Here is a 14,803-nt window from a genome sequence, read left to right as displayed (position 1 = left end):
CATTCTATACTATTTTACATTTTAGACCACCCCCATTTGAAAAATCATGGCTTCGGAATATGATATACGATTGGATGGAAATTCTTCTGGAGTATTTTTTGCTGGTCAAACTTTGACCGGCTCTGTGGAGCTGAACCTGGCAAAGGTTAAGAAAGTCACAGGTAAAACTGTTTGATAATTTTTTATTTTTCTAATACCGGAAATTCTTAAACAGTAAAAAAAAATTGACATCATATTAGAGAAATGATTGCCTAAGTATTGTTGAATCTAATATCTTTTTTTTTAGAATTTTACCAAAATAAGGGAACGGTATAGATAAAGTTTACTCCTTTGATGCATTTTAGGTGTTTTCATACATTTCAAAGGATATTGTGAAGTCAATTGGAATGAAACAACTGGTACCGACAAAAATAGGCGAACAGTTCATTACACAGGTCGCGAGGAATACATGGACATAACATTATATTTGGCAGGATCAAAAAATGGTTCAGCCTTCGAACTTCAGCCAGGGCGCCATTCTTATCCGTTTTCACGTCCCCTTCCGCACACACTGGCAACTTCAGTTGAAGGTCCGTGGGGTCACGTACGTTACTCGGTCAAACTAACTCTTGAAAGACCATGGAAGTTTGACAATACGCACAAAGTATCCTTTTCTGTGCTGAGACATCTGGATTTGAATGACAATTCTCTAGGTTGCCGTAATCCGGTTAAAATTGAAAAGAGCAAGACATTCTGCTGTTGGCCGTGTAGTTCTGACCCCCTGTTTATAGCGGCCGAAACACCAATTGCTGGATACGTTCCTGGACAAACTGTGGCCATTAAAGGCGATGTTAATAATCGAAGCGGCAAAACTGTTCATTCTTTCACAGCGGAACTCATCCGAACAGATGTGTTCAGATGTGAATACCCACGCACAAAACAGAGGTCCACTGAAACCGTTTTGGCCACAGTTAAAAACGATGGCGTTGGACCTCGCCAGCAAACAACATTTGAACAGTTTTTGAAAATACCTTCCTGCCCTCCAACAACACTCACTAGCGGTCTCATAACCGTTTCCTACGCAATCAAACTCGTAGGTCATGTAAGCGGATTAACCATTAATCCGAAACTATACTTTCCTATTACAATCGGAACCATCCCACTCGTCAACGCTGGCGTTCCGGGATATCAATCTGTCACTAATGTATCCCCGGTGGCAACTCAGCCTATGCCAGGTTATCCACCAACTGTCAATATATCTCCAATGGGAGCTCAGCCAATGCCATTTGCCCCACAAGTCCCTAACAACATGCCGCCAATGATGGTTGCGCAACCTATGCCGTTTGCCCCACAAATTCCCAATATGCCGCCAATGGTAACACAACCTATGCCATTCGCACCACCGGCCCCTGATATGTCATCAATTGGTCCGACAGCACCTCTTTTGCCTCATCAGTATTCAGCAGACCTTCGTAAGATTCTTGTAAAATATTAGACGATTTTTCAGAAATGTAACATCCAAATTTAAATTATAGCCCCACCAACTTTCGAAGAAGCCATGAATGCCAACCCAGTGAACAATCAAAAGCAAAAAGAAGGAGAGGCTCCGGCTATTGGATGGGTCAATTTCACTCCAAAGTACATGGTCTATCAATTTGACGGACATTCTTCCGGAGCACCGACAAATCCGCCCCAACCAATCGAATTTCCGATGCCGAAAGCTTAGAACAGCGATCAGTGTTACTATCCGGCATGAATATTATCGTAAGAGTTAGTTGATAATCATTAAAAATGAAGATTACATGAAACATTATATAGCGGTAACTAGTTCTGAACAAGTCTACCTCACATGCAATATTCAAACATTGACAAATTGGATAAAAAAACTACAACGTGGATTGTCGAACACTAACACGAATAGGTAGCTTTCCACAGTATGGACTAGGTGTTATATTTCTATTGGGAACTTTACATATTTGATTATCGTGAGCATGGTTTTTCTCACATATTTTCACGTTTTTAAACTGTATAGTAACATCATACTTATTCCGCAGAAGGAGGACTATTTACTGTTAAAAAAGGTTGAAAACAGCATTTGGATTGCAACATAGAATACTCATCATGTATCAAATCAGCCAGGTCATTCAGAAGTGATAAAAAAATGCGTGCCGTAACAACTGAACAAAGCCTTAAAACTAAACATGATTAACCACTGGATGAAAAAAATTGCCCTATTTTATCTTTAGATAAGCCGAAAGCCTGCCAAACGTATTGTTAATTGAAAAATTCTGCTGCTCTCTACTTTCATCAAATCGGACCATCATCTAGTATTTAGAGCGATTGACAAGAAAATTTACAATCACCAGTTTTTGTAGACACCTTTCGGATGCCTGCGTAGATCCACGTTTTAGCCTGAATTCATACAGTTTAAGAGTTCTGGCATAAAAACAGGTTTTATGATCTACTTACATGAGTTGGAGGTCATGCGTCATGTGCCGATTCCGAAGCGTCGTAGGGCCAAATCTCCTCTCCTCTCTCTCCTCTGCAGATTTTACCTTCCCTTGACGCGTCGGCTGCAGACTGTTGAGAGCCTGTATCTCCTGAGATCCGGGGAAGGGGAAAAACCGCGTGTTGTTGACGAATTGCATTGCCTACTTATGAAAAAAAAAAGTTATTTGTTTGAAAAGCCAAAAAATAAATGTCACTAAGGATTTTTTTAGTATCGAAAAATATGCGCCGGGGGACTTCCGATGTTGTACAAATTTTTAAAATTTAAAATATAAATGTGTTTTAAAGGTGTTTTGTGTATAACCATGTATTCTGCGAAAAACACGAGTTAGTAGTCATATTAGTGTTGCAACTTTTACGTTAATACACTTGACTAGACTATCCGCTTTCCATAAAATGTTTGTGAACACATTTGCTTATTTTTGGGCCATCAAAAAAGTACAATTAAAAGTGTTGCATCGACTGCTCTTTTCATGTAAACGTACAGCTAATAAGACTGGAAAATTGATTGAAAGTAATATTTTGCATTCTAGATCACCACTTTTTCAAGAGTCATGACTTCGGAATACGATATCCAATTCGATGGAAATTCAAGTAGAGTATTTTTCGCCGGTCAAACTATGACCGGCTCTGTGGAGCTAAATCTAGCACTGGTTAAAAATATTACAGGTAAAATTTTTTCAACTAATGTTTGTAAGAATTGAACAATCCTTTAAATAAAGTTTTTTATTCATTGTTTATACATTTTAGGAGTTTTCATACATATTACGGGATATTGCGAAGTCAATTGGACTGAAAAAAGTGGTAACAATGATAGCGGAATAGAACACTATAAAGGTCGCGAGCAATATTTGGACGAAACGTTATATTTAGCAGGAACTAAAGATGGTCCAGCATTTGAACTACCGCCAGGACGCCATTCTTATCCATTTTCATTTCATCTTCCTCAAACACTGGCTAGTTCAGTGGAAGGAAAATGGGGACGCGTCCGTTACTCGGTCAAATTAACCATGGCAAGACCCTGGATGGCTGATAATACACAAGAAGTATTTTTTACTGTTCTGAGACATTTGGATTTGAATGATAATTCTCTCGGCATCCGTAAGCCACTTAAAGTTGTAGAAAACAAGATATTCTGCTGTTGGCCGTGTAGTTCTGATCCCTTGTTTATAGCGGCCGAAATACCAATTTCTGGATACGTTCCTGGACAAACTGTAGCCATCAAATATGATGTTCATAATCAGAGCAGCAAGAGGGTATACACTTTAAAAGCGAACCTCGTTCGAACCGATGTGTTCAAAAGTGAACACCCACGCACAAAACATAGATCCAATGAAGGTGTAATGGACACTGTTACAAACGATGGCCTTGGTCCTCGCCAGAGAGCAACATTCGAACAGTTTTTGAAAATACATTCGTGCCCTCCAACAACGCTAACGTCTAGTCTTATAACCATTACCTATGCAATTGAGCTTGATATCGGTGTAAGCGGACTCTCCCGTAATCTGAAACTATATTTTCCTATTACAATTGGAACCATCCCACTGGCCAACACTGCCGTTCCGGGGTACCAATCTGTCTCCGATGTATCACCAGTGGCAACTCAACCTATGTCGTTTAGTCCATCGGCTCCTGATATGTCATCGTTTGCTCCAACAGCTCCCCTTTTGTCACATCAATATCCCGAAGACCTTCGTAAGATCCTTGTGAAATATTAGAAGATTCTCAGAAATATAATTTCCAAATTTAAATTGTAGCTCCACCAACTTTCGAAGAAGCAATGCAAGCCGTCTCAGTGATCAAACAAAAGCAACAGGAAGAAGAGGTCCCTGCTATAGGATGGATTAATTTTAATCCGAAGTACATGGTCTATCGATTTGACGGATATTCTTCCGGAGCAGCGCCAAACTTAGCCCACCCAATCGAATATCCGATGAAAAAAGCTTAAGACAATGATCAGTACTATTATCCGATGTTAATATTATCTTACGACAAAATCTTCTGAAAAAGTTATACGTTATCATTAAAAATGAAGATTACATGAAACATTACATAGCGGTAACTGATTTTAAACAAGTCTACCTCACAGGCAATATTCAAAAATTGATTAAGCTAATGATGAAGCTGAAATCGTAAACTTCATTTATATTGAAACATAAAATTCTTATCGAGTATCAAATCAACCAGGTCATTCAAATCATTAACAATTACTAATTGAAGAGACGTGCCGTTAGAACTTAACAAAAACTTGAAATTAAATATAACTGCCCATGGAATGTAAGAATGGACTAGTTGTATCTTTAGATTAATCGAAAGCCTTGCCTAATGTTTGTATATATACATACTTACTTGAGCATCCTGGACCGATTGTCTATGCAAGCCGGAACCAAAGATGCAAGCCAGAACCAAAGGAACCGGAACCAAAGAATTCTGTTGGTAATACAGGGTGTCGACTCATATCTGGTACTAAAATTCCCTGATATTCCCTGATTTTCCAGTCGATTTTCCAGGGAACTTCAGGTTTGAAAAACAACCTGAGGAAGCAACTTAAAGTTATAAAAAATATATTTCCCCCGAAAATAAACGCACAGAAAGCTTTGAGTCGAGAATACTAATTTATTACGATAATTTTAATGGAAGTATTATTTGTGATACTAAACATTTTAAGATAAGTCAGCCAGTTCGGATCCACTTGTAGAAATTCTTATGATTTCAGCATAACAATTTTCTCTTGCAAGCTACCAGCCTTCTTCTGTGCGTCTTCCAAAATTTTCCTCCGTTTCACCTCAACCGATTTTGCTTCCGCTTCTCGATGACGCTTTGTTTGATCTGATTCAAGAACTTCTTTTTTGCGGCGATATTTGTTTTCCAAATACAGAGCATGTGAATTTCGAACTCTCTGAATAAGTTTGTTGGAAATTTGGACTGATTTTATCCCTCCAGCATAAAAAAAAACAGCATCATAGATTTGTCGTTTAGCCACCACTGATTCTTCACGCATAACCACGTTCAACATTCGCGTTACCATGTGAAAGGCAGCAGATCATTTTGACGATGTTGAAGAATTCTGGACACTTCGCATTTGCTAGCACTCCACTCCAAAAATGATCCAGCCTTTCTTTGCTACGGTCACTTATTGCTACAGCTACTTATTCAGAGGTGTGAGGTCGGACGCAGCCGCGGCCGACACAAAGGAATATTAGGCAGCACTGTCAGTAGCTGTCAGTTGACAGGGCGTCTCGCGGCTGGCTCATATGGATATAAGGCAACACTGCCATTAGCTGTCAGTTGACAAGACCTCTGGCATTTGGGCGCGCTAACGTTAAGTCCTCATTTCGGTCAGTAACAGCGATGGCGTTCGGGTCGGTGCAACACGTTGGTGCTGGGTGATTCCCCCGTGGACGATGCGGAGTTTCACAAGAGGGATACGACCATACTGTTTATGTTCTGCAGGGTATCGTCGAGTTCCGTTCTAAAATAAGGAGCAATTCCAAAAAGCAGCGTATAGCTGATTTTGTCTCGACCAAGTTGAATCTTGTCCGCAATTTGGCTATCAGTGAACATCATCTTGAATACGGCAGTGTCTTTTTCTGCGGCGCGCAGCGATTTATGACTAACGACTGTCTCCAGGCACCAAAAGATCTCAGCTTTTGTAGTATCGGTTTTCAGCATAAATTTATCGATAGTCCTCGAGGAAGAAGAAACATAGCCAGCAGATCGTGGCCTAGATGATAGCATCCTTGTCTTCTAAGCCAACGTTCATGAGATCGAATCCCGGTCGTGACATAACCTGGCACACATAGTATGATGAAGGTTGGCGGTTTTAGCATTAGTGGAATGCTAGCCGTGTATACCTTGGAATTGTATGCCCCAATGATGCAGCACATGCATGTGGATGGATCTTTTCAAGGGAACTTAGATTGCACTTGAAGATCCTACCTAGTTATGTGTGTGCTCGTAGTGCTACCGGTAAACAACTGCAACTTCAACCAATAGTGCAGGGGTGTCAAGTAGCATAGCAAAGTAAAAATAATAACGCGGGGTAAACCGCAATAGATCAACTTAATGGTCGCAGTGGACTCTCTCCCCAACAGGAAAAAAAAGAAGAAACATTGCTGGTAGAAGGAAGCGAATAAGGATGAACGGCAGATGGCGATTTCTCAGCAATGAGAGGAATTTCCGTATTATTTCCAACGTTATTAGAAGCACCGGGGTCCAGTTCCCGGTTCTGCGGTTTTTGTGTAAGGTATTTCATCATACTGTCGGATACAGTTCGCTTAATATGCTTCTTTGATTTCATATGACTTTTCAAAGCCTGCTTGCCCATGAGCTGATAGCAAGTCGAGAAGAAACCCAATGAAAAAAGTACACCACACCACTCGCATGCAAAACAAGCCTCGGAAACGCAAAAAAATCAAAGGGCTAACGATAATTACATGGGCAACGTACACTGAAGTAAATTTTTAAGCAGATAATAAACTATGACGTTTAAATTTCTTCAAATAAAATCAGGATCATTATGTTTTCCCTGATTGGTGGAAAAATTTCCTGATGTTCCCTGATTTTCCCTGATGCAAATAGAATTCCCTGATTTTCCAGGTTTTTCCAGGTAGTCGACACCCTGTAATGATCTGCAGGTTTCGCCTTCACTAGACGCCAGCGGCTGTCCTAAGCTTTGCGCCCCTTTCGATTACAGTCGCAGTTACGTTCACTGACTCACTTTTATAATGATCTACAAATGGGAATAAACATAGAACGCCAAAGTTAGTAAATTTTCATTCTTGTTGTAAATAAAAAGCATATAAGTTTTCATAAAAATGAAAAGTAAATGATGATTGTTGGGAGCACAAATGCGCCTGACATATTTAGATCTTCTTACAACATTTCTTGAGGAAGAAAATGAGGTTTTTTCGCACAAAAACCTCAAATTTAGTAAAACAATTACCATTTCCTCGAAACGAGAATTTTGAATTATTTAAGATCATCGTCTGTGTGGGTTTCTCATCTAGGTAATTATTGATCTCAATTTCAGATTTCTGTGTGCCATCGTTTCTGGTCATCATTGGACCATGGATTGAGCGCCATTACTCACCCTTCAAAGAACTTGTCTAGATGAAAGAAGGGAAATAATTAGTTTATCAATCAAATGTATGAGAATTCAAACATTTCAACATCAAGAGAACATAAACAAGCATTCACCGCAATAAGGAACGACTTAAGAGCCTTATAGCTGAATTTCCCACGATTCTTCACAATGGTTTCTGGCAAATTTTCCATTGTAGCTTTGGCAAATTCAACTTGTTGTGAAATGGAATCTGCTTTGAGTTGGTTTCTTTCTCCTTTTATTTCTTGGCAGATGCTACTTATCAGATAATATTGTGATTTTCTTGAATGAATAGATTCGCATGGAAATTATTTTAGCTGTCAGCAATTTCCACAAATCATTTACATCAGCTTGCGTTGTACGTTCTTGAATTATTTTTTTACATTTGTACACCAGTTTACAACATAGTAGGTATATTTTTTTTACGTTTCCGTTAGCGACCAGTGAAAATTTTGTTTGTTTGGATTTTTCCTGGAAAACAAATGCGAGACATTTTTGTAAAAACTATTGCAAGATTACTATTGTTGTAAATTATAATCCTGATGCCTAGTGAAGACAACGCTTTAAACGTAATATTGAAATCAGTCCATGTCTGTTTCACATAGAATCTGGTCGGATTTCTCCGCAAAGAAATAACGTACAACAAAAGTAAAAATGTCATTTTGTAAAGTTTTCATTGCACTTCAAGGGAAAAAATACATAAAAAATCATTCGTCAGCTTTTCGGATAAATTTTCGATTTTTTTGTGGTACCACCCATTATTTTCTGCTCAGTACTGCTGGAAACCTCATTCGCCATCTTGTTCCACCACTTGTCCATTTGAGCGGGTTTTTTCATGGTTCTGCCACATTTCTTCAGTTTGCCCTTAACTATTGCTCAATATTTCTCGATGGGACCAAAATCCGGACAGTTTGGTGGATTGATACTTTTTTCAACAACATCGATCTTGTTCATTCGTCTCCCATCAGTTGTTGAACACGGTCGTGGTTTTGTGCATCTCGAGCTTCGTGTGTGAGAAAAGTGTCCTTCGAACGTTTGAGTGGAGAGACGGTTACCGCGTTCAATCCGGTGATTTTTGCCGTAAGGTGACACATTGGACACTCTTATTCCCGCTAGCTGCCATAGCGGATGAATTGGAAAGCCTTCGCTAGTGACGAAAAAGTGTGTAGGTGACTTTTTTGAAGACTGCGCTGTCGAGTGCTGGAAGTGGTTTTTTTTCCTCTGTTCCCCGTGGAAGTCAATCGACCCCCGCTGGAAGTGTTTCTTCTCCAGCCAGACGGGTGAGGGCCGCCGTTATTGTTAGGCAAAACACGGCCTCATCATCATCAAGACTGGTTGCTTTGATCGTTGACGTCGTGGCAGCCATCATCAATCAACAAAGGAAGACCACGTGGTTGGAGCCATCGTCGACACTGGACCAAATAGACGACTTGTAAATTGGCCGAATAGTCGTGCAACGAAGAAAATAAAACAAGTTTGTAATTTCTCTTATTTTTCTCTGTTTCTCCCCTATCTTTTTTCCCTTTTTTTATTATTTCGACCATTGAGTGCTTCGCTCATATTTTTAAAACGGAGTCATTAGTGGCTCCGTGGAAAAAATATGAACGAAGGCGGGGGGTTAAACCCCTCAGTTATGGATGATGAGAGTTCAACCTACGAAAATGAGGAGCATCTGGAGGACCCAGATGCTGCTGGTCCTTCAAATGCTAGTCTTTCTCAGATGGATGATGCCTCTTCATCATCCCCAGCTGAGAGTAGAACAACCCGACTCCGAGCATATGCAGAGGGCTCATCTTCCTCTGGGCCATGGGTGGTTTTCATCCGGCCCAAAAAAAACGGTAAGCCTCTTAACGTGGTACAGATCACCAAAGATCTGGCGAGGTGGCCCTCTGTAACCAGTGTTACAAAACAGCGTGCAAACAAGCTGCGCGTTGTTGTGGCTAACTCGAAAGCTGCAAACGAGATTGTAGCAAGTAATTTTCTGAACCTAGAGTATCACGTTTACATCCCGTCTCGAGACGTAGAGATAGAGGGCGTGATCACAGAAATGAGTCTGGATGCGAAATACGTTAAATCTAACGGCGTTGGTAAGTTTAAGAGCCTCGATTCGACTTCTGTCGAAATCGTGGATTGCCGTCAACTCAACACTGCCAACGTCGTAAATGGAGTTACAAAGTATTCGCCTTCAGCTTCATTTCGTGTGACCTTCGCGGGTACCGCCCTCCCTCACTACGTCTTGATTGACGGAGTTTTAAGGCTTCCTGTGCGACTCTTCGTGCCTCGACCCATGCATTGTAAAAATTGCATCAAGTTGGGGCACACAGCGTCGCACTGTTGCAATAAGCCACGCTGTCCCCAATGCGGAGAGAATCATGGGGCTGGAGCATGCTCAGCAATAGAGCAGAAATGTGTTTATTGCGGGGGCTCACCCCATGAAATCTCTTCGTGCGAGGCATTCAAGAGTTGCTGGGATAAACAGAAGCGCTCTTTAAAGGAACGATCGAGACGTTCTTATGCCTCTATCTTAAAGAGCGCTTCTCCACTGGCCCAACCTCATTCAAGTAACATCTTTTCTGTGTTGCCAGTTGACAACGAAGAAACAACGGATGAGGAAATCCCTTTTGTTTTCGTTGCGAACTCCCGGAAACGTGCTAAAACAACTCCCAAGACACCCAAAATACCCAAGAAAATCCCTACAATGAGCCCTCCAATCAGTGTCCCTAAAAAGCCGAATGCTGCAGAACAACAAAAACAAAATCCTCCTGGATTCCGTACGATTTTTTCACCACAGAATGATGCAACACCAGCCGGGACCTCAAAGGCCCCTTTGACGAATGCAGTTTTTTCAGAATCAACTTCCCAGTCAGGATTGTTTAAGTTGACTGACATTCTGAATGGAATTTTTTCGTTTTTCAACGTTTCTGAATCCATCAAAAGCATTGTTACAACAATGCTTCCTGTAGTAAAGACATTTTTGAAGCAATTGATGCAAACTTGGCCCCTCATTTCAATGTTTATCTCTCTCGATGGCTAATTTACGCCGAGAGGTCGGAGATATCACTGTTATACAGTGGAATTGCCGTAGTTTAGTTCCTAAACTGGATCCGTTCAAATTTCTTCTTCATGAAACTAGTTGCGATATTTTTGCCCTTTCAGAAACATGGCTTTCTTCTCAATCAAACATCTCATTCCACGATTTTAACATTATCCGTTTGGATCGCAACGATTCTTATGGAGGGGTGCTTTTGGGGATCAATAAGCGCCACTCCTTTTATAGAATCCACCTCCCTTTATCAGGAGGAATTGAAGCTGTTGCATGTCATATAACTATAAGAGGTAAGGACTTATGCGTTGTCAGTTTGTACTGGCCTCATAGAGTTGCAGTGGATCGAAATCACCTAGAGGACCTGTGCTCAGTGCTTCCTGAGCCAAGGTTGATCCTGGGTGACTTCAATTCACATGGAACTGTCTGGGGAGAACAAACTGACGATTGTCGTTCTACTCTTATTTATGACATTTGTGACAGTTTCAATTTAACAATTTTGAACACGGGTGAAAAAACACGGGTACCTAAACCTCCTGCAAGACCAAGTGCAATTGACCTCTCACTCTGCTCAAATTCACTATCATTGGATTGCCAGTGGAAGGTAATCCCTGATCCCAATGGTAGTGATCACTTGCCAATCAAAATTACAATCACCAATGGGGCCAGCACTTCAAATTCAACAAATATGGCATATGACCTTACAAGACACATCGACTGGAAAAAGTACTCGGACGAAATAACAGTTGCCATTGATTCTATGAATGTTTTACCTCCTTTGGAAGAGTATCACTTCCTTTCACGTTTGATCCATGAAAGTGCACTTTGCGCCCAAACAAAACCCATCCCAGATTCAACTGTTCTTAGAAGGCCCCCAAATCCATGGTGGGACCAGCAGTGTTCCAAGCTTTATAAGGACAAATCAAAAGCATTCAAAGATTTTCGAAAACATGGAACCCTTGTCCTTTTTGAATCATACGTTTCCCTTGAAAATCAGTTCAAAAAATTGATCAAAGGGAAGAAAAAGGCGTATTGGAGAAATTTTGTGGGTGGTTTATCAAGGGAAACATCCTTGAGTACCTTATGGAAAGTTGCACGAAGCATGCGTAATCGATCATCTACAAATGAAAGTGAAGAATATACACATAGATGGATATCCAACTTCGCACGGAAAGTCTGTCCAGATTCTACACCTGTGCAAAAAATAATCCGGAACGTGCCTTCTGATAGGTGTGGTCTGGATTCCAGCTTTTCGATGGTCGAATTTTCACTTGCGCTCCTCTCTTGTAACAATTCAGCTCCGGGAATTGATCAAATCAAATTTAACTTGTTGAAAAACCTTCCGGACGCAGCAAAATTTCGCTTGTTAAATTTATTTAATCAATTCTTGGAGAACAACATTGTTCCCCAAGAGTGGAGACAAGTGAAAGTCATCGCTATCCAAAAGCCCGGAAAACCAGCATCCGATGCGAATTCGTACCGTCCTATAGCGATGTTGTCTTGTATACGCAAGTTGATGGAGAAAATGATTTTGTTTCGTTTGGATAAATGGGTAGAAGCAAATGGTCTCCTTTCAGATACTCAATTTGGGTTTCGAAGGGGCAAAGGGACAAACGATTGTCTTGCTTTGCTGTCTTCAGAGATACAAATGGCGTACGCAAAACGTGAGCAAATGGCTTCGGTGTTTCTAGACATAAAGGGAGCTTTTGATGCAGTCTCAATAGAGGTTTTGTCAGACAAGTTGCACTCCCGGGGTCTGCCTCCTCTATTGAACAACATCTTATACAGCTTGCTTTGTGAGAAACATCTGAACTTTGCTCACGGAGATATTGCAATTAGAAGAACCTCCTACATGGGTCTCCCGCAGGGTTCATGTTTAAGCCCACTTTTGTACAACTTTTACGTAAGTGACATCGACAGTTGTCTCTCTGAAGGCTGCACTTTAAGACAGCTTGCAGATGATGGCGTAGTATCTGTAACAGGTAATACTGAGTCACATCTGCACAGACCTTTACAAGATACTTTAAACAGATTGTCATCCTGGGCTTTGGGGCTTGGAATCGAGTTCTCTCCAGAGAAAACGGAGTTGGTGGTTTTCTCTAAAAAGCATAGACCAGCTCAACCACAGCTCCAACTTCTTGGCAGGACGATCACTCAATCGAGGTGTTTTAAGTATCTTGGGGTTTGGTTTGATTCCAAATGTACCTGGAGAGCACACATTGAGTATCTGAAAGGAAAATGCCAACAGAGAATCAATTTTCTCCGATCAATCACTGGCACCTGGTGGGGAGCCCATCCAGAAGATCTTTTAAAATTGTATCGAACAACTATCCTCTCAGTTATGGAATATGGTAGCTTCTGTTTCCAGTCGGCTGCCAAAACTCACCTCATAAAACTCGAGCGTATCCAATACCGTTGTCTTCGTATCGCTTTGGGCTGTATGCCCTCAACGCACAACATGAGTCTTGAAGTTTTGGCAGGAATACTCCCTTTGAAAGATCGATTCAATCTACTATCACTTCGGTTCCTCATCAGGTGTGAGGTCATGAACCCATTGGTGATCGTTAATTTTGAAAGGTTACTTGAGCAAAATTTTCATACAAGATTTATGTCTATATACCATGTCCTCATGTCAATGCAGGTAAACCCTTCTTCGTATTCTCCTGCTCGTGTTTGTAGCCCAGACTACGATAATTCTTCTGTTCAGTTTGATTTGTCTATGCAGCAGGAAATTCGTGGAATCCCGGATCCGCATCGTCCACTTCTGATTCCAAGAATTTTCGAAGCTAAATATAGACACGTCGATGCTGATAAAATGTACTTTACTGATGGATCACTTATAGAGGAATCAACAGGATTTGGAGTGTTCAACGAAATATCTAGCGCCTCTTACAGCCTCGAGTCACCATGCTCTGTGTATATAGCAGAGTTAGCAGCAATTCATTGGGCTTTGGACAGTATCGCTTCAAGGCCAGTCGGGCACTACTTTATTGTAACGGATAGTCTGAGTTCTGTTCAAGCAATTCACTCAATAAAACCGGGAAAGCACTCGCCATACTTCTTCGAGAAGATACGGGATAGTTTGAGTGCTTTATCAAAACGTCGCTTTACCATCACCTTTGTTTGGGTTCCCTCCCATTGTTCGATAGAGGGTAATGAGAAGGCAGACTCTCTGGCAAAGGTGGGGGCGATGGAAGGTGACACGTATCAGCGTGAAATCGCCTTCAACGAATTTTACTTTTCAGTTCGAAGAAACTCTCTTGTCAACTGGCAACGCAAATGGGACGAGGATGAGGATGGTCGGTGGCTGCACTCGATTATCCCAAGGGTAAGCCTTAAACCATGGTTTAATAGATTGGACCTGAGTCGGGATTTTATTCGTATATTTTCCCGTCTCATGTCCAATCATTGTTCCTTAGACGCGGTACTCTATCGTTTTGATATTGCTGGCAGCAATTTGTGTAGTTGCGGCCAAGGTTACCACGACATCGAGCATATTGTTTGGTCGTGCGAGGTCCATCTTGTCGCTAGAACGAATTTCATAGACTCCCTTCGGGCCCGAGGAAAACCACCCTATGTTCCAGTGAGAGATGTGCTGGCAGTGATAGACTTGGACTACATGTTCGAAATATATCTTTTCCTTAAAGCTATTGATCTTCGTCTATAATTCTTTTTATTTTCATATTTCCCTATCTATTTTCTTTTCTTTAAAAAAAAAGTGAACTAGAAGTAAGCAAACTATTGTAAAAAAAAAACAAAAAGAGTTTGGCTCCTTAAAGCCTAAAGGTATGAGCCGTTTCAAATAAAGAATTAACAAAAAAAAAAAAAATCGATCTTGTTCTCCTTATACCACTTAACGACATCCCGGCTGTAGTGGCAGCTTGCCAGGTTCAGCCAGAACTTCACCGGACCTTTGTGGGACCGAATAAATGGCAAAACCCTCTTCTGGAGACATTCTTGTTTGTAAACATTTCCATTCATTGTGTCCCTTGCCAAATCATCAACTTACGAGCAAATTTATCAGCGAAAACAAACTTGAATCTACCCGCAATATTCCCTTTACGCTTCGCAAAGTAAATTTTTTTACCGGGTATTTGTCCAAAATCAATTTTGACGTAAGTTTCGTCGTCCATCAAAATGCATCCGTTGTACTTGATCAACACTTTCTC

The 14,803-nt window shown here is 40.9% G+C and overlaps 2 protein-coding genes across 9 annotated transcripts in view; both read left to right on the top strand.

The window, feature by feature from the left end:
* Positions 1 to 14,803, top strand: part of LOC129759611 (arrestin domain-containing protein 3-like) — a 33,796-nt gene that overhangs the window by 13,782 nt on the left and 5,211 nt on the right. For 3 of the 8 annotated variants that reach the window (XM_055757084.1, XM_055757082.1, XM_055757083.1), the window contains exons 2-4: positions 26 to 161; positions 345 to 1,451; positions 1,515 to 2,189. The exons of the other annotated variants lie outside the window; for them this stretch is intronic. In XM_055757084.1, coding sequence (XP_055613059.1) covers positions 47 to 161; positions 345 to 1,451; positions 1,515 to 1,705 — 1,413 coding nt within the window. In that variant the 5' untranslated portion in view covers positions 26 to 46 and the 3' untranslated portion in view covers positions 1,706 to 2,189. Of the gene's footprint in view, positions 1 to 25; positions 162 to 344; positions 1,452 to 1,514; positions 2,190 to 14,803 lie in introns of those variants that run through there. 8 annotated transcript variants of the gene reach the window in all.
* LOC129759615 (arrestin domain-containing protein 2-like) lies at positions 2,884 to 4,748 on the top strand. Its single transcript, XM_055757099.1, has 4 exons — positions 2,884 to 2,962; positions 3,021 to 3,156; positions 3,238 to 4,182; positions 4,245 to 4,748. The coding sequence occupies exons 2-4, from the start codon at positions 3,042 to 3,044 to the stop codon at positions 4,433 to 4,435; spliced, it is 1,251 nt and encodes a 416-aa protein (XP_055613074.1). The 5' UTR covers positions 2,884 to 2,962; positions 3,021 to 3,041; the 3' UTR covers positions 4,436 to 4,748.

Source organism: Uranotaenia lowii, unplaced genomic scaffold (genome assembly GCF_029784155.1).
Source record: "Uranotaenia lowii strain MFRU-FL unplaced genomic scaffold, ASM2978415v1 HiC_scaffold_205, whole genome shotgun sequence".
Classification (NCBI taxonomy): domain Eukaryota; kingdom Metazoa; phylum Arthropoda; class Insecta; order Diptera; family Culicidae; genus Uranotaenia; species Uranotaenia lowii.
This window is presented reverse-complemented; position numbering and strand designations above follow the sequence as displayed.